Below are 23,734 nucleotides of genomic sequence, written 5' to 3' on the forward strand. Positions count from 1 at the left end.
CATTTTTATTATTTCCCTCAAATACTGTAATTTAAATTTACTATAAACTCACCCACAGCCTCTTTATTCCCACAAATCTATTAAGAGAGCTGTTTAGTCATATTTTGTGTAGTTAATCTCTTCGTATTAAGAGAATATAAAGATAAATAAATACATACATAAGACAAAATGACCGATACGCTACAAAGTTCAAATATTGGTTTGATATTTCAGCCCATCTCTACTTAAAAATACAAGTTTAATAATATGATGTGTTTTGGGCCAACATCGACCAGTAAACATAAACTGTATATATGAACTGACATAGCTAACCTGCTAACGACCACGTTCCAAACAGGAAGTGATCATGTGCGCACTTTCGGCTCCATCGCTCTAATTCACTTTCCATTGAAAAACTGTGCCCCCTCTCCATAACTGCTGCTGTCAGACTCTTCATTTTGGTCTTAAATGTTCATATTAACTCCCTCTACATGATCCTGTGTTTTTATTTCACTATTTTGTCTGTAAATTAAGATATGAACATTAATAACAGACAAATCAGGCATCTTCTTTTCCCAAGGTCACTCCCGTTAGCGTTAACAACAGGTTTGATTGACAGCGTTGCCAAGTGTCCACCCCCTGCTAAATCAGCTTTGTAGGCGAGAAGGGGCGTTACCTTCAACAGCCTTGCTCCAAATTTCCGATTTCGTTGCTATAACTGCTCTAGCCTCGATGAGCTTCATTTGACCCGAGCCAAACGCTGTGGGTGACGTCACACTCACTCAGTCCACTTCTTTATACAGTCGGTGCCAGTCTGTGCCAGTAAATTGTCTTATTACACCAATTTATAGATCAAAATGGGATATTGACTGAACCTGAATCATGGAACCGATATCCGCTCCATGAAAAACTTCAATATCGGTGCATCCGTTATGATAAATGCAGATTAATGCCTTCGTTGTGCTCTGTGTGTCGTTGTGTAGGCAAGAGTCCATACCTGATGTTCACGAACCGCCATGAGATCCGGCGCATTGACCTCCTGAAGAGCGAGTACTCTCAGGTGGTGCCCACGCTGAAGAACGCGGTGGCTCTGGATGTGGACGTGGCCTCCAACAAGATGTTCTGGTGTGACCTCTTCCACCGCAAGATCTACAGGTAAGAAACACGAACACGAAATACACAACCACTCAAAGGTTTGAACTCAACTTCTTCAGTGTATTTTGTTCTTTATTTTCACCACTTTGTGTTTTATTTACACACAGAAGACATCAAATATATTAAGTGTGACATATGGAATTACGTAGCAAAGAAACAAAGAGAAATGAGTCAATAAAATATTTTTTTTATATTTTGTATTCAAATCCTGCTGTGTGGAGCTCAAAGCCTTGTCCTTCTCGCAATGAGCTTCACGATGGTTTTCACTTCACAGCTGAGTCACGTCAGGGCCAAGAAATGATAAAAGTGTAAATATGTTCAAAGCAAAGGGTGAAAACTATTTTTTAATGGTAAAAGCCAAAAGTAAAATGTGTCAACTGGACAAAACGTTGTAGGAGTGAAGACGTTTGGCTTCTGATTCAAGCCGCTTCTTCAGTTCTGGTCAGATTACTGCTGGACACTGCCTTATATCTGTCTGTCTCTCCTACAACTTTTTGTCCAGTTGACAGATTTTACTTTTGGCTTTTACTATGGATCAGACTTGGACGAGTGAGGGATTACACAGACATCTTCTCAAAGCTATTTTTTTTCTAAGCAAGTTCTAAAACAAGTTTGGAGTTATATTGAGTTTATTTTTTGACAGCTTTGATGACTCACACATCTCTTTTAGGTTGTGTCCGAGCAACCAACTGTTATTAGTGAGATTAAAGGTCCTATATTACTAATGAAAAGATAATATAAAGAAAAAATCGAAACAATATAGACTTTTAAAGCTCCTATATTATACAAAATTGACTGTTGTGAGCTTTAAGTCATGTTCTAACGCTGTTCCTTCCTCAAAAACAGACCTGGAGTTGTGTTTTGTTTCATTCACACATGTTTGAATAACACTTTATTATTAGTCTGTCTACATCTCCAAAGCTCAAAATGCTCTGATCCACCTTGTGATGTCATGAAGTGTTAGTTTTCAAGTTAACAGCTCCTTTTTATGCACAGATTTTGGGTTCTCGTTTCACACTGTTCTGTCGTCTATATTAGATCAGCCTAAACCCCTCGTTATTCAAATGCTAGCTGTTCTGTAGCTGTGTGGTTTCATTTTTATGTCCACTTTCTCCCTCCATTGTTATTTTTACAAACTGGGTATAAAAGCCCCCTGCGCTGGGTTAATGGAGTGTGTAAGTGCACGGATCAGGACTTTTGAAGGACTAACAGCATCCTCCCAGTGCGCTCTCTACGTCTGTCACATCTATCTTATCTCCCCCACCTTTTCCCCACCTATCCCCCACCTGCGGGCCCATGGCGTCACTTTGACAGGGAGAAGGTGGCCGGGTTCGTCCTTCACACATCCGTTTATTTAGAGATCGGCTGTGGGCGTGTGTTAGCCGGTTAGCTAACACTGGGAGGGGTTTTAGTGTTTACAGCTGAGTCCATATGCTGCATAGTTTTACCGCTTCAGTAATCGCAATCATCGCTCATCTGCACGTTTACGCAACTTAGCACGAAGACAGACGGACAGAGCTGGAGGGACGGAGGCTGAGGAAGGACAAATGAAGTTGTTGGTCTTAATTAGCTGTGACTGTCACGTCTGAAGTCGATCACTTTTATTCTTATAAATGATAAAATTCTGTGTACTGTCAAGGCAGAACTCCTACACGCCATCTTCATATAATTCTAAATCTTTTATCTTTGCAAATTTGTCAGCCAGAGCCAAATGAGCCGTATGAGTCAGAGAGAACCATATGAGCCAAATGAGCCATATGAGTCAGAGAGAACGATATGAGCCGTGTGAGCCATATGAGTCAGAAAGAGCCGTATGCACTGTATGAGTCTGAGAGAGCCATGAGTCAGGGAAAGCTGTATGAGCCGTTTGAGCCATATGAGCCGTATGAGTCTTTATTTCACGCTTTGGGATCAGAATCTCATTTTGCCATGTTATTTTTGAACTGATTATTGATACTTCACAGTGCACCTTGGGGGGATTATACATGTATCTCTTCTGGTGGAATGTTCAGCAGTTACTATGGAAACACAATGCACACATTAGCAACACTGTCCAAAAGTTTTAAACCAGTTTGACAGCTTAAAAAAGAAAACAGAGTTCATCTAAACACCACATTTTCAGGAGCCTGTGATCAGTCCGAGCTCATGGTCCTGTTTAGGAGTTTGATTTTACACAAAAAGGTGAAAGCGACTCACTGAAACCGTTGGCTAATGCTAATGCTAATGCTAATGCTACCTAGCTTGTGACTGTGATGATATTTGAGAGGGACTTGTTTAACAGCACAACTCAGCTCACCTGTTGTAGTTCAGATTGTGTTAAAATAAAGCTCAGATTCAGACAGTGTAGTGCCTCAGTTAGCTTCACTCCCCCAAGGAATGTTGATGACATTAGCTGCAGAGTACCTATACGTGAACATAAACAGTTGGATTGGAGTAGTCTTTCTTACTTTGAATTTAATGACTGCATTTGACCCAACCTTCAGCCTGTTCCCACAATGCACCTGTCTGGAGGCGGAGCGTCTCAGGATCTTGGTGCTCTACAGGATTTTAAACGTTTTAGTCATTTATTCTTCACACGTGCTTTTGTAAGTGTCTCTGTGACCTTCACACTCTTAACTGTAAACTGCCCTTCTGCACAGTCTTGCCCCGCTCACATATGGGGGTTAGCATAGCAGCGGGTTAGCATACACCGGGTTAGCGACTTGTCAGCTTTTCCCCTGTGATGAAGATGTCTGCTGCAAACAATAATGCACTCAATTAAAGCTGCAATCTGCTCCGTTCATTTGGGCTCATCTGTCTCTGCCTCATTCTGCCCTCCATCTATCTATCTCTCCCTCCATCTCTCCATCTCTTCCTCCATCCTTCCATCTCGGAGCTGGTGAATAATGGTTATGTCATCTTTGGTGGCTTCTCCTGGTGACCACTGGTTTGAAGTAATGACTCTATAACATAGACTGTGTAAAGATGTGCTGTTCCCTCCTCAAAAACAGACCTGGAGTTGTGTTTTGTTTCATTCACACATTAACACTTTATTAATAGTCTGTCGACATCTCTCAAGCTCAAAATGCTCTGTTCCACCTCGTGATGTCATGAAGTGGTAGTTTTCAAGTTAACAGTTCTTTTTTTACCTTTAGTTCAGTAGAGATTGTCAATTCCAGGGCTGAAATCATCCAAATGATTCTAGTGAAGGTGTATGGAGTTTAAAAACACAGTGGAGCACTTCCTGTATTACCACATGATGACATCACAAGGTGGAACAGAGTGTTTTCAGTTTGAGAGAAGAACTCAGCCTAAATATGCAGGTTTTGTGTATTAAACATGTGTAAATGGAACAAAATACAACTCCAGGTCTGTTTGTGACGAGGAAACGACATTAGAACAGAGACCATAGAATATAATACGGGCCCTTTAAATAGCGTAATATGGGCCCTTTAACATCTGTAGACCGACTATCGGCTGCAGCTGTAGGTCCATGTTTCGAAACCACAGAACGAGCCTGGATTAGCTCCAACGAGAAACAAAAGAGCAGCTTTTTTTCCCCGAGTACTAACACAGCCAATTAACTGCACAATCTGCCTCCTGCCTGGGCCGGTCCATCTCCCGTCGCTGCTGTAGCACTATTCTTAATAAAAACACCCTCTCCATCTGCACCCCTCTGTTTAATCGCACCGAGAACAGGTATACATTTCTTATCCGTCTTTTAAAGTGAAGAAGATGTTCCGAGTAGCAGATAATAGGAAACAGGAGCAAAATGGAGGGAGAGAGGCGGCCGAGGCAGAGGGTGCGTTGTGAGCGGCTGATACGGAAACACCGGGCTGTTTTCTCCACCGCTGTGTTCAGTGAAGCCGCCAGCTGTTTCTGTTGTCTCCCTGAAAGAACGCGCCGCACATCAAAGTCTATACGAGCGGGTTCAAATCTCTGGAGAACAACGTGGAAGTGGCGCTTTTGAATATTCACGATATTGAGGATATTTTGTTGTGAAAGAGTTTGCAGAAACATGTGGACTGTAACTGGATTAGATGAGTCTAAGTGTGTTTGTCTTTGTGGTTTGTTTTCATTTTCATTTGCAAATAAGTGTTGTAAGTGTGTGTTTGTTTTCTCTCTCTCTCTGTCTCTCCATTTTCCATTTTTCTTCATTAATTGGGAGTAAGACGAGGTGAAAGATGAGACAAAGTTGGACCATTGTGTGTTTTAACTTTAGTTCTTCCACCAGGTTTAAACTATTTATTTAACCTCCATTTGAAACTAGGTCAACCTTTTGCACCTGGTATAAAACGCTCCTTCTACCAGAAAATCTAACATGTTTTTCTCTCTCTTTTTGTCTCCCTCCCACTCTTTCCCTCCTCCTCTTCTCTCTCTCTTTTCTCTTCCTCCTCCTCTCTTCCCCCTCTCTCCCTCTGTCCCTCCCTCTCTCCTTCCTGCCCCTCTCTCTCCCTCTCTCCCTCTATCCCTTCTCCCTCTCACCCCCCTCCATCTCCTCCATTCTTACCTCTCTCCCACTCCTCCCTCCTTTTCACACTCTATCCGCTCCTCTCCTGCTCCTCCCTCTCTCCCCTCTTCCCTCCTTTACTCCCTCTCCTCCCTCCTCTCTCCCTCCTTCTCTCCTTCTATCCTCTCCCCCTCCCTGTCGCCTCCCTCCTTCTCTTCCTCTCTTTTCTCCTCCTTCCCCCTCTCTCTCCCTCCTCCTCTCCCACCTTCCTTCTCTCCCTCCCCCTCTCCCTCTGTCCACTCCTCCCCCCTTCTCTTTCCCTCCCCCTCTCCTCTATCCTGTTCTCCCCTCCTACCTCCTCCCCTCCATCCACTCTCCTTCTGTCACTCTATCCTCTCTCCCTCCATCCTCCCTCCTTCTCTCACTCTATCCTCTCCTCTCTCCCCTTCTCCTTCTCCCCCTCTCCTCTATTCCTCCGCCCTCTCCTCTCTCCCTCTCTCCCCTTCTCCTTGTCCCCCTCTCCTCTATTCCTCCGTCCTCTCCTCTCTCCTCTCTCCCTCTCTCCCCTTCTCCTTCTCCCCCTCTCCTCTATTCCTCCGTCCTCTCCTCTCTCCTCTCTCCCTCTCTCCCCTTCTCCTTCTCCCCCTCTCCTCTATTCCTCCGTCCTCTCCTCTCTCCTCTCTCCTTCTCCTTCTCCCCCTCTCCTCTATTCCTCCGTCCTCTCCTCTCTCCCTCTCTCCCCTTCTCCTTCTCCCCCTCTCCTCTATTCCTCTGTCCTCCCTCTCTCCCAGCGCGCACATTGACCGTGCGAGTGAATCATCAGAACAGGTGACGCTGATCGACTCGCTGCACTCGCCCGAAGGCCTCGCCGTCGACTGGGTCCACAAGAACATCTACTGGACCGACTCCGGCAACAAGAGCGTCTCCGTGGCAACCGTCGACGGCCTAAAAAGGAGGGTCCTGATCGCCACGGAGCTGAGCGAGCCGCGGGCCATCGCTGTGGATCCGCAGCACGGGTGAGGGAGGAGGAGAGGAGTTTGAATTTGAATGTGACATAGAGATGGGCTGATATCGAGCTTTTGGAGCCGATACCGATACTTTGCCTTGTGCTGTGGCCGATAACATTTGCCTATATCAATATTTATCTTTTAAAATCCATAGTGAGGCCCACAAACTTATTTTAAAGTAAATCATAAATACACTTTTCACTTTTGTAAAAATAAAAATGAAATGCATTTTCGTGGGATTTAACATGATCTGTTTTGCATTTTGTCACATACAGATATATTACACTCTCTTCTATTTCTGACTCTGCCAATACCGATACTGGAACCGTAAACAAGAAAACACAGTGAAGCCAAGACACACTACACCCCACATACTGTATGAAAAGGCCTTCTGTGCTAATGCTAATTCAAATGAACAAAAAACATGGAGTATATACTGTATTTATACTAATGTGAATGTATTTTTGTCCAGTGACTTGTGGACAGTTTGGACTGCTCACTAGCGCCTCAGAGTGGTCACATGATGTTGTGTAATGTGTTCGGTCAGCTGATTTAAACAAGTTTTGGCGCCGTCTTCCTACCGGTGGAGGCAGGACGACAGCGCCATCTGCAGGCCGACTTCTTCAGGAGAGTATCCCAGGTGTGTGAGAACCACATTATGGATTAAGGCAGAGGACAACAAACATCATCGCTGGATTAAAGAGGCGATGGAAATACAGAAACATGCTGATGGGACTATAAACCGGGACAAGGGCCTTTTTACTCAACTGGGATATGGTCTTGAAGAACTCAGCCTGCAGATGGCGCTGTCGTCCTGCCTGCACCGGGAGGAAGACGGCGCCAAAACTTGGTCTGGAAAAAGAGCTGGCTAAGATGATTGTGTCTGTGCAGGTTCATGTACTGGTCAGACTGGGGAGAGTATGCTAAAATCGAGAAGGCCGGTATGAATGGAGTGGACCGTCAGATTCTGGTGTCGCAGCACATCGAGTGGCCCAACGGCATCACGCTGGGTAAGGCTCCGGTGTGGAAGGGCATCTGAGCATGTACAGCAGGGTTAAGTGTTTGTAAGACTAATTATTATAGAGGATAGTTTTGTTCATGTGTGATCGATGTGACTTGTTTGTTTGACAGTATGATTAAAGGTTTTGGATGTGAAATACCTGCATAGAACTCTGCGGCTAGCGAGTTGGCTACATCCGTTTACATACAGAGTCTATGGTGTGAGCGCAGACTTAGTGACTAAAACTAGGCTAAAGCTTGAGAACTTGAAAACTTCAGATTAGTTGTCAAAATGTCTGCATGTCTCTCATTATAATGTGCTACCGATGCCGTCTCATTCAGAGTTCGGAGAATCCACTCGGCAGAAAGTTGGGACAAAGTTCCAATGTTCTTTTGGACAGAGACAGAAATTTCAATGAATACAAAACAGAGAGGGAGCGAGGAAGACAAAAGTCATTATTACGAGGTGAAAAGCCAACTCTCTGCGAAACCGTCGCCGAGTGCCTCTTATTGTCATAGCTCCACTGGCTCTCATCAATCAAGCCGGCCAACGCTGCCGCCAAATTAATACGCCAGACGCTATGTGCCATCAATACCTCCCATCATGCTTTGCAACACTCTCCGCACCACACGAGCCAATTTACGCGCACCGCCCTTGCCCCGAGGAGAGCCAGAGAGCGGCGCCACTCAAAGCCACGGACGAGTCGCACATCTGTATGAAAATAAATGATTTTTTTTAGAGTGGGGCAAAAGAGAAGTGGCCTGGTTTTGACTCCGGCAACTGTTGAGAGAGAGATGGAGGGAGAGATGGAGGGAGAGATGGAGGGAGAGAGGGAGGGAGAGAGGGAGGGAGAGAGGGAGGGAGGCAAAAGAGACATGGCCTGGTTTTGACTACGACAGTTGCAGAGAGAGACAGATGGAGGGAGAGAAAGAGGGAGAGAGAGAGAGAGAGGCAGAGAGAGGGGGAAGAGAGTGAGGGAGAGAGAGGGGAGTTGTTTTTCTCGTATTGATTTGAGCCGGGCTGATTGAGAGGCACTTATGTGTAAAACTACTGCGCTCTGTCCATGAAGCTCAGAGCAGAGCTGCCTCTGATCCAGCTCATTCACACAGACTCCATCTGAAGAGAGGAACAAGGGACACCACGCACAAGCAGAGTAATCAAAACAAATACACAAGAAAAAAAAGAAGAAAATGGAGAGGGGAGGGACGGAGAGATAGAGGGAGGAGGGGGAGCGAGGGGGAGCGAGGGGGACGGGATACGAAGCCATGAAGAAGTGTAGCAATTAAAGCAAACAGACAAAAACATTTAAGAAAATTGATAGAGAGAGGGAGGGAAGGAGAGAGGGAGAAGGAAAGAGAGAGGGAGATAGGGTGAAAGAGAGGGAAGGAAGGAGTAAGGGAGAAGGTGAGAGGGAGGAGGAGAGGGAAAAGGGGAAGAGAGAAAGACAGAAAAAAAGGGAGAGAAATAGAGGAGAGGAATAGAGGAGAGGGAGAGGCAGGTAGGCCGTGTTCGCCTTCATGGTTGACGGAAGGAGCAAAAGGTGACCTAGTTTCAAATGGGAGCTAAATAAATACTTTAAACATGTCTGAAGTACTAGAGTTAAAGTTCACGTTTAACCTTGGTTTACTGTGGAAAATAAAATAATAATAAAATAAGTTTATTTAGAAGTTTCCTCTCTCACCTTATACATTCAGATCATCCTAATTATTCACCATGATGAGTTTATAAGCACTTTATACAACGTTTGTAGACCAGAGCCACAGTCAGGCTGTGTGTGTCACTGTTATCTGACCGATGACTGTTTTATATTAAACAAATCAATGGAAATTAACACATTCAGGCTTTTACAGATGTTGAACTGAAAAACATAATTCTGTCAGACTTTAAAGAGTTGAACAGAAACAGAACACGACTGAAACAGAGTGAAGGACAAATTGACTCACTGGAGGCCACATTTTCTCTACAGCAACGGAGACAAACAGTGATATCCCACACATGTGTTAGCTCAGACCCGCTCACATATGTTAGCTAGGACCCGCTCAATCGTGTTAGCTAGGACCCGCTCACACATGTGTTAGCTCAGACCTGGACCCGCTCACATGTGTGTCAGCTCAGACCTGGACCCGCTCACATGTGTGTCAGCTCGGAGCTGCTCACATATGTGTTATGTCAAAGTCGCTCACATGTGTGTTAGCTACGACCCGCTCGCACATGTGTTAGCTTGGAGCACAACTCTACGTCCTGTCAGGGAAGAGTGAAGACTTCACTACTGACCTAAACGTTCAGACACATCTCACCTCAGGCCTGTCTCTGCTGCAGCGCTGGAAGAAGTACTCAATTTTGTTAAAGAGTATTTTGCACAGATTTTCTTATAAAGCTTCAAATGAAGTGATTTTAATAAAGATTTGAGCTTTTTTTTTTTTTTTCTGTTTTTATTTGTATATTTTTGTTTGTTCAAATTCTGAAAGTGTTCAAAATAAACCCTCAGCCTTTTCAGCAGGTCTCACACAGTAATAAAAAATACTTTTACTTTTCAGTCTAGATAAAAATGTAGTGGAGTAGAAAGTACAGATACTGCTCTCAGATGTAGTGAAGAAAAAGTAAAAATCTTTAAATCTAAGTAAAGTACAGATATGAGAAAATGTATACGCAAGTACAGTACTTTACTACTTTTACTTCAGTACGTTCCACCTCTGCTCTGACCTCCTCTCCTGGCTCTGTTTGGATGTGGTTTGTATCATCTTCTCTTTCTCCTGATTTCTTGTGGCATTTTCCTGTCTTGATGTGCTCTACTTTTCGTTCCAGACTTGGCCAATCGACGTCTGTACTGGGTGGACTCCAAGCTGCACCTCCTGTCCAGCGTGGATCTGAACGGAGACAATCGCAAAGTCCTGCTGTCCTCCACTGACCATCTGGGACATCCCTTTGCTCTCACAGTTTTTGAGGTATGACAGATGTGCTGCGTGTGACCTGCCTACAATGAGAGACAGAATCATGTCTACAGTAGGATTGTCGGCTGGTGTTGCCAGAATGGTCCATGCTGTTCCAAATAATACGAATTCTCCGGTTTAGACGATGCAAACAACGTGCCAAAATGGTTTCCGTGAGCTAAATACTGATTCAATTTAAATGAGCCCTGTTGTGCTTGTGTCCGCTGATGAATCACTCCGAATTTATATTTGGAGTGATTCATGTTTAATCTTTACTCACTTATTTTCAAGATGCCATTATGTCAATCAACCCCCGTTTTCACCTCCACCAGTACATGCCCAATGTGACGTACGTACGATGTACGTACTTTCTTTTCCAGTTTTATTTTCTTAATCATGATACTCGTAGCAATTGGGAGCGTTGCGTAGTAATTTTGGTACAAATGAAAAAAAAAAGTGCTGCTCTCTAGTGCAGTGGTTCTTAACCTGGGTTTGATCGAACCCTAGGGGTTCGGTGAGTCAGTCTCAGGGGTTCGGCGGAGGTCAAGACACACACCCGACTCATATGATTTGTGGACTGCGAGTGTCTCCAGACGCTGGCCGTGTCCCGATTCAACAAATGCACCCTTTGATGTGCCTATCGAAGTGCCCGCCCAACTTAAATGCGCCGTTCGAACGGCATTTAAGGGCACTTTGGTGAATTGAGACACAGCATGAGACACGGCCAGAGTGATGCCCCAGCATTGACTGGGAGGATCGCGGCGACAACTGCGCTCTGATTGGACATGTTCGAGGGCGACGTAAGCACATTAGTGTAATGACAGTTTCATATTTAAAGAGCCCCATGTCTCTGCTTTGACATACTGTTTGAATTTACATGAAGCACAGTTGGTTGTGGGGTTACGGTATGTGTTAAAATGTTAAAAATAATAAATAGCATGAATAAAATAGGTTAATTATTGGAATACATAAGGTTAAACATAAAAATAATTTCAGTGTGGTAGTATTAAAAAATGTCATGTCTTTGTGAAAAGGTATTTATGTAATTTGTTGTGAGTTCATGCATTGTATTGGTTTTATTCTTTGAACACAGTGATGTTAATGCACGGTTCATTTTGTGCACCAGTAAAACACACGTGTCTTGAATTAGAAAAAAAATCATATTTTTCAATACAGAAGGGTTCGGTGAATGTGCATATGAAACTGGTGGGGTTCAGTACCTCCAACAAGGTTAAGAACCACTGTTCTAGTGTGATGTCCATAGGGGGCGCCAACAACATGAAACACTTGTGATGACGTTTACAGCGTCATTGGACATCACTGTTTTCTAACGTGGAAGTCAGCGGACTTGTTTCTTTTATTAAGTCATTTTAGATGAATATTGTGATTTAAAATGTGCAAATTATAACAAAATGATCCACGAGTGTCTGAGATTATAACTATAGAGACACAAGCACAGCAGGTCTGATTTAAAACATTAGGAGTTCATTTATTTTCCCCCTACTTAGGGGGAAAATAAATGAATAGTTTTTGAATAATTAATGATTCACCAATTTACTTCTGATTCTTCAATTTAGTGAATGGAACTAAAACTAAACTGGAGACTGAGCATTTGGAAAACAGATGCCTCACTCCTCTCAGTTCTTACACTTCTTCCATAACAGTATTTTTTGACAGGACAAACTGGCGATATCAAAAAGTAACTAAATAAAAAATGGCGCTGATTTATACTTTATACTTTCATAAATGATGTAATATTTTGTACAGTTGTTTACATCTCGTCACGTCTCTCTCTGATTTCCCACCACCTCCTCCCCGTTGTACAAAACCTAAGGGGCTAAATAGCGTTTAGCATCAGAAGCTAAGGCAGAAATTTGTCAGTGATGAGTAAAACTGTGGAATTCATCAAATTTTAATGGGACATGAGGCTCTAATCTTGTTTCCTCATCACAAACAGACCTGGAGTTGTGTTTTGTTTCATTCACACGTTTAACACACAAACCCTGCATATTTAGGCTTTTCTTAGGAGTTCTTCTCTCGAACAGAAAACACTATGTTCCACCTTGTGATGTCATCATGTGGTGATACAGGAAGTGCTCCACTGTGTTTTTCACTAGAATCATTTGGATGATGATTCCAGTCCTGGAATCACCAATCTCTATTAAACTAAAGGTAAAAGGAGCTCTTAACTTGAAAAGTACCACTTCATGACATCACAAGGTGGAACAGAACATTTTGAGTTTTGGAGATGTAGACAGACTAATTTAAAAAAAAGGGTTACTCAAACATGTGTGAATGAAATAAAACACAACTGCTGTTTTTGAGGAGGTAACAACATTAGAACATGGTTTAAAACTCACAATAGTCGCTTTTGTGTCATGTAGGACCTTTAAAATCTATATTGTTCCGATGCATTTTTTTTCTTTATATTATCTTTTAATTAGTCAAAATGAAATTCATCAAGATTGTTCAGTATGAGGGAAAAAGGTGTGCGATGAGCCATAATCCATAGTTACAACCGTTGGCATTTCATTGGTGATATTTTACCCACTGATGCGCCGAGAAGGTAGTGGGTTAGACCTAATCCAGTGTGAGCAGTGTGACGCTCAGGGAACTGAACACACGACCATCCATCATGTCCCCCTGTCTGTACGAGTGATGTGGGTGGGGATTCATCACACTGTGGGGACTAAATCTGTAACCCTACTGATTATCAATATTTGTGAGTCTAAATTTCAATATCGCCCCATCTCTAGTGTACAGGTGTGTGCTGGTGTCGTTTATGTGCATTAACGTGCCACAATTGCTCTTTAAGACTTTTCCACTCACACCTGCTAGTGTTTTTAATGTTTTATTTGGACTTACACACTTGTTTTTTGTTTTGTTTGTATTGTCTTTTGAGCAAACCTCTCATTGGGTTCCCCTGTATAAATAAAGATAGAGAAAAGAAAGGAGGAGTACGACTGCAGCAGGTAAAGTTCATGTCTGGAGACGAATGGCTGCTCTTCTCGGTTTCTTAGCTTTGTTCTTGAGTCGAAACAGAACAAATTAAAAACGTGTTAGCGCCACAGCAGGTTGCCCCCTTCGCACTGACTAATAATGAGGAGTTTGAGTGGGAATTATGGAGAGAATGGGGAACTGTAGACTCAATTTTTACTGCACAAATGAGACACTGAAAAGGCAATAGTTTTACTCACTGAAATGTTAAACCGCTTCCTCGCAGGATTAAGCAGATTATCGTCAAAAGGTCTGGTAACTTTTGGACATAATTTTGAATTTCATTTGCAGACCTCAAAATACTGGAGTGTTCTGATGTGAGGAAGCACACCAAGGTTCTTCTTATTGTTTATTTTCTGAACACAAAGGCGACTGTTGCCGTAACTCATGATAAAACAAGAAAAACAACAGCGGTCTCACCTCACTAGAGCCAGTCTCCAAAACAGACCAGTGACTGAAGAAAAGAATCTTCACATCAACATGTCGCCTTAGCAACCAAGTGTCTCACACAACCATAGATTGTACATATAAATGGACATAGCTGACCCACTAGCCGCTGCGTTCCAAACAGGATGGGCGTGCTTCCGGCTTCATTGACTCATTCACTTTACATTGAAAAACTCTATCCCCTCTCTCTGTAACTGCTGCTGTCAGACTCGTCATTTTGGTCTTAAAATGTTCGTATTTACCCGCTCTACATGATCCTGGAGCTTTTATTTCGCTATTGTGTCCGTAAATCAAGATATGAACACTAATAACAGACAAATCAGGAGCCTTCCCTCCCTGCTAAACCAGCGGTGCAGGCGGGAAGGGGCATTACCTTCAACAATCTCACTCTGCATTTGCTGTTTGGTTGCTATGATAGTCACAGTTGGGTTTCCAAATATGGGACTCGGGTGCTAGCCTGGATGAGCTTCATTTGACTGGAGCTGAACGCTGTGGGTGACATCACACTCACTTAGTCCACTTTTTTATATGGTCTCTGGTAAAACCATAGTCTATAATTGCAAATTTGATTTTTTGAATACCACCAAATGAAAGAGTAACTGTACCAGAATACAACTCAAAACTCAAAAAAATATAGTTTTTTATTAGTATATGCATTTACACTGCTCATATTACACTCATTAACAAACCAGCAGGTCAAAATGGGAAATGGTCACATATTTATACAATGTTTCCGCCTTCAAGACACTCAACGTGCTGTACATCAAGGAACCAATCAAACATTCACACACAGTGTACACAGACACTGGAATCAGAGCTGGAATTGTACCGCCAGCCAGTGGGTCAGTGGATTTGAACTATCAACCAATGATGTTTTTTATGCCAGAGCAGGAATCGAACCTTCAGGTCAGTGGACAAATAATCTACCAACTGAGCCACTGTCGCCTTCACATTGGTATAAATGAATGAAATAGTCTCCAAATGCAATACTCAGATGCAGAAATGGCATTGTATCACTGATTCTGTTCTTTCTTAAAATGATCCACATGAATAATGAAGAGGAAAACAGCTCGAAGTGAAGCCATCAATCAAACTGTGAACTAATTGGAGAAACAACATTAACGGCTCTGGCCAGGACTTACTCTGAATAAGCAGTTGGCGTCTGTTGCATATTTGGCTTTTCATTAATTCTTGGTTTTGTCGGGTTGGCTGGAGGGCACAGGACGGAGATTAGCCTGTGTTTGGAAGGACAGAGTAAGAAGAAGAAGAATCGTGATTAAAAGTAGAAAAACAAAGGCAATCAGACAGGAGCAAAGTGGAGCCGAGAAAATCCAGGAGTTTGGGAGCTGAAACACAGAGGTGGAGCTTGGCCAGGCACGATGATGACTATACTGACTTACCATTTATCTGAAAAATTGAAGAATATTTTTTGGGGTGAATGTTTATCATGTGTATTCTTGGTGATAATGGGAAGGGGGATTGTTACTTTTGTTTTATGACAATAAGATTTGAGTTGTAGAGAGTTGAATAAGTAACTTTTATTAGCTTAGATGTTTTTATGAAGCTGTCTATTTCAGGGGTCACCAGGTCGCTCTCGAGTTCTAAAAATAGCACTAGTCGCCAACAGGCTCCGTCTAAATGTTATTTAATTGTGTTGCTATTCTTTTTTTTAATTACATTTACAGTGATGTCAATTTTAAAATGAATATATATCTTTACATGTATTTATAAATATTATATATAAGGTTATTATATATGAACTCTGACGTCATATGGTTCACAGGTCAGTCTTGTGTGAATGACAAACCGTGGCATTTGCTGAGATAAGCTAGCAAGTACTACAAACATGAGAAGATGGATGCGGTTTCTACCCCCAAAAGGCAGAAAAACAGGAAGAAAACATATCATTTTCACAGTGACTGGGAGGAAGAGTTCTTTTTTTACTAACGTGAAAGATAAATGTGTGTGTCTCATTGTCGGGACGACTGTGGCGACAAATCGGCACAACGTGGAGAGACGCTTCAATACATGTCACAAAAGCTACGATGCTAACTACCCACCGAGCAGCACAGTTTGGCGTCTTCACGTAGAATATCATTAATAATAAAATAAAATGAGGTAAACCAGGCAACTTTGTTATTACAGAAGTGTGTCATTAAACTGGTAGCTCTGTTATCGCTCAGTACTTTGAAGTAGCTCTCAGTTTCAAAAAGGTTGATGATTGCTCGTCTGTTCACTGAGATTGTCTTGCTTTGTGTCCTTGGCATAAATTAGTTTCAGTATTATTGTTCATCGTGATACTTCTCTGGAGCTTCAAAACGTGTTATCGTGACAGGCTAAGGTAGATGTGCGAAGAGTGCTAGCATGCTGGTGTTAGCGAGATTTACTTTTATGCTAACAAAAACAAGCTTGAATCGTGGATAGAATAATAAATCTGTAATTATTTTGCAGAGGTCTGAAATTAACAAGGATAAACAGTTTTTGGACTTTATTTTGCAACAAAAGGGTAAAAGGGTGAAGGGGATTCTGTTAAACCAATGAAAACTAATTGAATAAGTTTAGAATGAGAAGAATTCAGAGAAGAGTTATAGGACAAATACAGCATCAGATCTTAATAGTCCCATATTAAAGGTCCTGTATTACACAAAATGGAGTCTTGTGAGCTTTAAGTCATGTTCTAATGCTGTTACCTCCTCAAAAACAGACCTGGAGTTGTGTTTTGTTTCATTCACACATGTTTGAGTAACAATTTATTATTAGTCTGTCTACATCTCCAAAGCTCAAAATGCTCTGTGGTGGTTTTCTAGTTAACCTCTTAACCTTTCAAGTTAAGATCCTTAAAGTAGTATCAGAATCGGTATCGTAACTGAATGAACTGAATCGGCGCATGGATCTGATCGCATTTCATTTTTATTGCCATATCACCCAATCCTGATAAGAGATGGGACAATAAACAATAATATCGTTAATCGTGATAAAAAGGGTTGACAATAATCGTTTGGGAGATTTTTTTTTATATAATTGTGAATATCACCAATAGAGATAATCGCCATTGTATCGCCAGAATGTGCAGAAAAAAAACAACCACTTATTCACAGGGGAGTTGATAGTTGTCTTGCTTTGTGTCCTTGGCATAAATTAGTTTCAGTATTATTGTTCATCGTGATACTTCTCTGGAGCTTCAAAACGTGTTATCGTGACAGGCTAAGGTAGATGTGCGAAGAGTGCTAGCATGCTGGTGTTAGCGAGATTTACTTTTATGCTAACAAAAACAAGCTTGAATCATGGATAGAATAATAAATCTGTAATTATTTTGCAGAGGTCTGAAATTAACAAGGATAAACAGTTTTTGGACTTTATTTTGCAACAGGAGGTAAAAGGGTGAAGGGGATTCTGTTAATTTGTATTAGAGAGGGGCCCACGTGAGACTTGTTGGCCCAGGCCCCCAAATTTCAATTCATGGCCCTGCTCATCCAGAATATTCTCAGCTGAATTCCACATATATTCAGATATATTAAGATAAAATATTACAAGTGGAATTGTTTTTGACATTTGGATCAGTTTGTCAGTTTGATTTTTGGCTTCTCTTTTAAACATCCGGCTCATCGGTCATTTTAATCTACACATAATCAAAATGAGAACATGGATGTTTCAGTAAGGCCACTGGCTAAAATATAGACAGTTAAAGTAGTAACTTGCACATAGTTTTCAATGTAAAATACTGGAATTTGAATAAAATTATAATTATTCATATCCATAGCATTTAAACTGTCAGCAACTTGAATAATTATTGTGATATAATCGTTAATCGCAATTATTTTGGCCACTAAATTTCAATATCTTCTCATGCTTATCCTAATCTGATCCCCTCTGTGTGTTAGATTAAACTCTGTGCCAAACTATATTTTTGCACTAGTACAAAGCTGAGGCATAGTCTGCATTATAAATCCCATTGCATTCCCTTATCTCTCTCTCAAGTACGCAGCAGACATCGCAGCCTTTCTACCCGCACGTCAATCAAAACTTTTGCATTCTTGTGATGATTCTTCAGGGACAAGATCATGACAAAAATCTCTTTCTTCTTTGACCCCGAAAGCCTTCACATTCAGTTAGACGCACCATCGCTAATGTGACACAGCTGTCAGGAGCCTGGGCATATATATATAAGGTCTGAGGGGTCCAGCACCGAGGGGTCCAGGTCTGAGGGGTCCAGCTCCGAGGGGTCCAACTCTGAGTGGTTCAGTTCTGAGTTGTCCAGATTCGAAGGGGTCCAGCTCAGAGGGGTCCAGTTCTGAGGGGGTCCAGCTCAGAGGGATCCAGTTCTGAGGGGTCCAGCTCCGACGGGTCAAGGTCTGAGGGGTCCAGCTTTGAGGGGTCCAACTCTGAGTGGTTCAGTTCTGAGTTGTCCAGATTCGAAGGGGTCCAGCTCAGAGGGGTCCAGTTCAGAGGGGTCCAGTTCCGAGGGGTCCAGTTCCCGAGGGGTCTATTTCCGAGTAGTCCAGTTCTGGGAGGTCCAGCTTCGAGGGGTCCAGTTCCGAGGGGTCCAGTTCCGAGGGGTCCAGTTCCCGAGGGGTCTAGTTCCGAGTGGTCCAGTTCTGGGGGGTCCAGCTTCGAGGGGTCCAGCTCTGAGAGTTCCAGCTCTGAGGGGCCCAGTTTCAAGGGTTACAGCTCTGAGGGGTCCAGCTCCAGTTCTGGGACATCTTCACAAACAGGAGGCAGACACAGAGGTGTGACCTGCTAGCAGCTGGAGGTCAGAGACAGAGACAGAGCTGAGATTGACTCTGGAAATTGAAAAAACTAATTAAGTTCGACGCAGACAGATAGAGAGGAAATATTTTCATCATGAGTTTTAAATCAATTGTAATATTAATAATAATTGTCTTACTCTTCTATGCATTTAATAAGTTCCACTTTGCTCCGATCCATTAAATCAACTTCAATGCCTTAAAGTTGCACTCTGTAACTTTTCAGGTGGATGGTCACGTCTTCATGGAGATGTTAATGCTTTGCCTGAAATGCTCTATTGTCTGGCATTAAGCATATCTACCGTGTTTTTTTTTCAACTTCAGGTATTTTTTGTGAGGTAAAAAAATACCTTGGAAAAACATGCTTTCTAACACGGTCGCCTTTCCACAGATCTGACCCATAGACTGCAAATATAAATGGACATAGCTGCTAGTCGCCACGTTCCAAACAGGAAGAGATCATGGGCGCACTTCCGGCTCCATCAACTCCAAAAACTGTGGCCCCTCTAAGTTAGCGTGTCATTACCTGCTTGCCTCTGTGGAGATATATTTAATGCCATACGGTGAAACATTCCAGGCAAAGGCGTAAACGTTTCCACGAAGACAAGCTGATGGCACACCCTTGACTTGAACATTTACACAGTGGCTCTTTAAATCCACTCTGAACTGTCCAGAAATGTTTATGATTGAGTGGGTGGCTTTGGTATTCAAAATAATTCATTAAAACCAGATTAAATTAGTCCATTCATAGCTGGGTTAATTGCCTTGCTCAAAGACACAAAGGCAGTATAAAATCATAGAATGGTTATGGTTGTTAGTGACCGAAATTAAGAGTGAAGCAACCAGTGAACAAGAGATACTAGGTTTACATCCAAAGTAAGTAGTAAACCATAAAAATATTATGTTTACAATGCGTGTTTGCATGTTACGATCCATCCTCGCCGTACTGAAAGAACTCGTGACCAGCTAGCACTGAAGGTCACTACGGATGACAGACGGCAAGATTAAAAGTTGAAATTGAAAAGGAAGAAAAACTTGACACTGCCTTATAGAGAGATGCTGTCCAGTGAGACATAAAGAGGAGATGAAGTGATAGATGGGAGTTTGTATTTCCAACATGGCGGATATTTGTCTTTCACGGCGGCTACAGAGCTGTCATGGCCAAAGGTTATCAAGGCCGGTGAAGACATGAACAATCTCTCAAAAGGGATTGGTGGAGGAAAGGTTCCGTCTGACGATAACCCTGCTCAAATTCTTCTGTGGGATTATTGCCACATGCACAATTCCCACCCGTGTGTTCGGGAATAGGATCCATGGTTTAACCTGAGACATACTTGACCTTTACGAAGCCCATAACAAATAGAACGGCCAAAGATTCCGGTTGGCACCTTCTCAAGTGGCGCCCTCTTCAGCGTCTCAGGTCGTCTCTCATCTCCGTCTGTGTTTTTCTTAATTGTTGTCGCTATGAAGCAATCAGTAAAGGTTTCCACGGCGACGAGCGCGATAACCACTCAGACGGCTTATGATGGTATGGTGTCGCATCTCTTAAGAGGATTGTCACAGAGGTGTTTGGAAAGTGGGATGTATCTTTGCTAATTTTATTATATTAAGAATGATAATGTCCCAGCTAACAATGGTAACTGCTTTCACGAGAGGTCCAAATCACATCACTGTTTTGGTAATAATTACATCAAAACTTTGAGTGTCAATGGAGGAAGCATTTTTTATTGATTTTTTTACCCAAGCTAATAAACAGACAAACAGATAGTAACAACGCCTTTTCAGTAAAGTAGTCCCCATAGACTGTATATATAAAAGGATATAGCTAAGCTGCTAGCCATCGTGTTCCAAACTGGAAGTGATCATAGCCGTACTTCCGGCTCCATCGTCTCCATTGGCTCTAATTCACTTTCTATGGAAAAACTGTGTCCCCTCTCTCTGTAACTGCTGCTGTCAGACTCGTCATTTTGGTCTTAAATGTTCGTATTAACCTGCTCTACATGATCCTGGTGTTTTTATTTCACTACTGTGTCTGTAAATCAAGATATGAACATTAATAACAGACAAATCAGGCACCTTCACACAAGTGTAAATGTATTTATATTGATTAAAAATTATGCAGATTCTGGTCACAGTAACAATACAAATACATTTTTTTGTGCTGAATTTTGTGTATTTATTTTTTTCCTCCAAGCTGAAGCTTGAACTCGAAAACTTTAGTCATGACGTTTTCGAACATGGTAAAAATAACCCCTCAAATCATATGAAAAGTACTTTTACCTTTCAGTCCAGTTCAAAAATGTAGTGGAGTTGAAAGTCTCAAATGTACTGAAATAAAAGTAAAAAGTACACACTGTAAAATGTATTTAAGTAAAGTACAGATACCTCAAAATTCTACGTAAACGTCCTTACATTACACAAAATTAACTCTTGTGAGGTTTAAGTCATGTTCTAATGCTGTTTCCTCCTCAAAAACACTGGAGTTGTGTTTTGTTTCATTCACACGTTTGAGTAACACTTTATTATTAGTCTGTTTACATCTCCAAACCTCAAAACGCTCTGTTCCTCCTTGTGATGTCATGAAGTGGTAGTTTTCAAGTTAACAGCTCCTTTTACCTTTAGTTCAGTAGAGATTGACAATTCCAGGACTGAAATGATCCAAATGATTCTAGTGAAGGTGTGTGGAGTTTAAAAACACTGTGGAGCACTTCCTGTATTATCATATGACATCACAAGGTGGAACAGAGTGTTTTCAGTTTGAGAGAAGAACTCAGCCTAAATCTGCAGGGTTTGTGTGTTAAACATGTGTGAATGAAACAAAACACAACTCCAGGTCTGTTTGTGATGAGGAAACAACATTAGAACAGAGATCAGATAACAACATCATATGAGCCCTTTAAGTCCAGTACTTTACTCGTACTTGGTTACATTGAGTTGAGTTGTTTTGCTTGACATCTGTGTCTCGTAAACAGGGTATAAACCAGCGTGAATGTGCTTCTCGTGCTCAGATGCTCCAGGCTGTATGCAGATAATGCTGTCTGATAATGTGGGATTGGAAACAGCAAAACAAACCCGGAGTGATTGTCCTCATCAGCCACAGACACGGCCTATAATGAAACCAGCCTTTTGCCCCCGCTGTGAAAATGTGCCCGTGATTGGTGAAATCTGGCTCTATTCACTGCAGCACTTCACTCCCGATGGATTTAAACTCACGTGTTTGTTTTGTTTTGTTTGCAGGACCGGATTTACTGGACAGACCTCGAGGATGAAGCCATTTACAGCGTGAACCGTTTGACTGGACGCGACGTAGCGAAGGTGGCGGAGCATCTGAACAACCCTCTGGATCTGGTGGTGTTCCACGAGCAGAGGCAGCCCCAAGGTAAGGGTCCAGTGTGGGTGGGATGGGCACACTTTTCCCTGTGTTGCTGGGTTTCAGATTACATCCATAGACTGTATATGTAAATGGACATAGCTAACCTCCTAGCTGCTGCAGTCCAAATATTGAAAAACTGTGTCCCCTCTCTCTGTAACTGCTGCTGTCAGACTCGTCATTTTGGTCTTAAATGTTCGTATTAACCCGCTCTACATGATCCTGATGTTTTTATTTCACTATTGTGTCCACATTCTATAGGCCAGTCATATTTAATACAGAGGGGGCGGAGCTGAAATGAATATTGTTAGAATGCAGGTTTTTGTTGTAATACAGTGAGTTCTTGGGTCTAATCACTAATTGAAATGATCAGGTTCAATATTTGTGAATTTACCTTTTGGATATTTCATGGCAAAGTACAATATGATCAATACAGGATCTGTCTCTTGCCCCATCTGAGAGTGAGACATAATCATATTCCAGAATCTGAAAATCACCAACAGAGATTATGTGCCGACATCATTTTATTTGAAAAATGTTCCTCCACATTCTGGCGGAGTGAAAGTTATGGGCAGAACGACAGACTAAATGTGTTTCTTTGATTTTTACTGCCTCATTTCTGTCTCTGGAGCTGTTGTTTTCATTCCAATAATTATTTCCTCAACACACAGACTCAGAATCATCTTATTTAAGGAGAGAAAAGTTCAGTTCATCTGAGTCTGATCCATGGACTGTTTAAAGAAGTGGACTAAGTGAGTGCGACGTCACCCACAGTGTTTAGCTCCAGTCAAATGAAGCTCATCCAGGCTAGAGCAGTTATAGCGGACATTTTGGAGTCAAGTTCCATTTTTAGATTTCCGATCGCAAATATCATAGCAACCAAAGAGCCAATCTGGAGCAAAGCTGTTGAAGGTAACACCCCTCCCTGCACCGTTGGTTTAGCAGCGAGTGGACACTTAGCAACACTGTCAATCAAACCTGTTACTAGCGCTAGCAGGAGTGACCTCGGGGAATGAAGGCGCCTGATTTGTCTGTTATTAATGTTCATATCTTGATTTACAAACACAATAGTGAAATAATAACACCAGGATTATGTAGAGCGGGTTAATACGAACATTTAAGACCAAAATGACGAGTCTGACAGCAGCAATTACAGAGAGAAAGACAAGTTATTCAATAGAAAGTGAATTGGAGCCAGAGTCGATGGAGCCAGAAGTGCGCCCATGATCACTTCCTATTTGGAACGTGGCAGCTAGCATTGTCCATTTACATTTACAGTCTATGGATTAAACCCATCTCTTTTAACTCATTCATCAGTTTTATTACATCCCCCGTCTCCTTTTCACAAATGATGCTTTCTTTTCCTGATAAAACCCCTTTGAAATTACACCATCTAAGAACGGCGTGTCCCTCATACGTGCTGTATTCAAACCGCCCACGTCCATAAACAGAGCTCTGATAGAGACTCATTAGACAGGCTGCGTTCTGCATGTTAATTTCGCTCTTTGTTGTGCTGTGGATGGGTCCAGGTGCCTCCACACACCTGCTCCACCGCACACGGCTCTCTCCGGCACATCCACCTCTCTCCACTATATCCACCAACGGGCTTTGTGTGCTCGAATGTCCTATTCTTTTGTTTTTGTGTGTCTCCGTCGCAGCTCAGGCCTGTGTGAAT

The 23,734-nt window shown here is 42.2% G+C and overlaps 1 protein-coding gene across 2 annotated transcripts in view; it reads left to right on the forward strand.

The window, feature by feature from the left end:
• Nucleotides 1-23,734, forward strand: part of lrp8 (low density lipoprotein receptor-related protein 8, apolipoprotein e receptor) — a 269,034-nt gene that overhangs the window by 222,396 nt on the left and 22,904 nt on the right. For both annotated transcript variants that reach the window (XM_033965471.2, XM_055221522.1), the window contains exons 10-14: nucleotides 963-1,134; nucleotides 6,355-6,579; nucleotides 7,462-7,580; nucleotides 10,376-10,515; nucleotides 21,927-22,068. In XM_033965471.2, the coding sequence (XP_033821362.1) occupies nucleotides 963-1,134; nucleotides 6,355-6,579; nucleotides 7,462-7,580; nucleotides 10,376-10,515; nucleotides 21,927-22,068 (798 nt within the window). The remainder of the gene's footprint in view (nucleotides 1-962; nucleotides 1,135-6,354; nucleotides 6,580-7,461; nucleotides 7,581-10,375; nucleotides 10,516-21,926; nucleotides 22,069-23,734) is intronic.

This window comes from Periophthalmus magnuspinnatus, chromosome 4 (assembly GCF_009829125.3).
Source record: "Periophthalmus magnuspinnatus isolate fPerMag1 chromosome 4, fPerMag1.2.pri, whole genome shotgun sequence".
Lineage (NCBI taxonomy): Eukaryota > Metazoa > Chordata > Actinopteri > Gobiiformes > Gobiidae > Periophthalmus > Periophthalmus magnuspinnatus.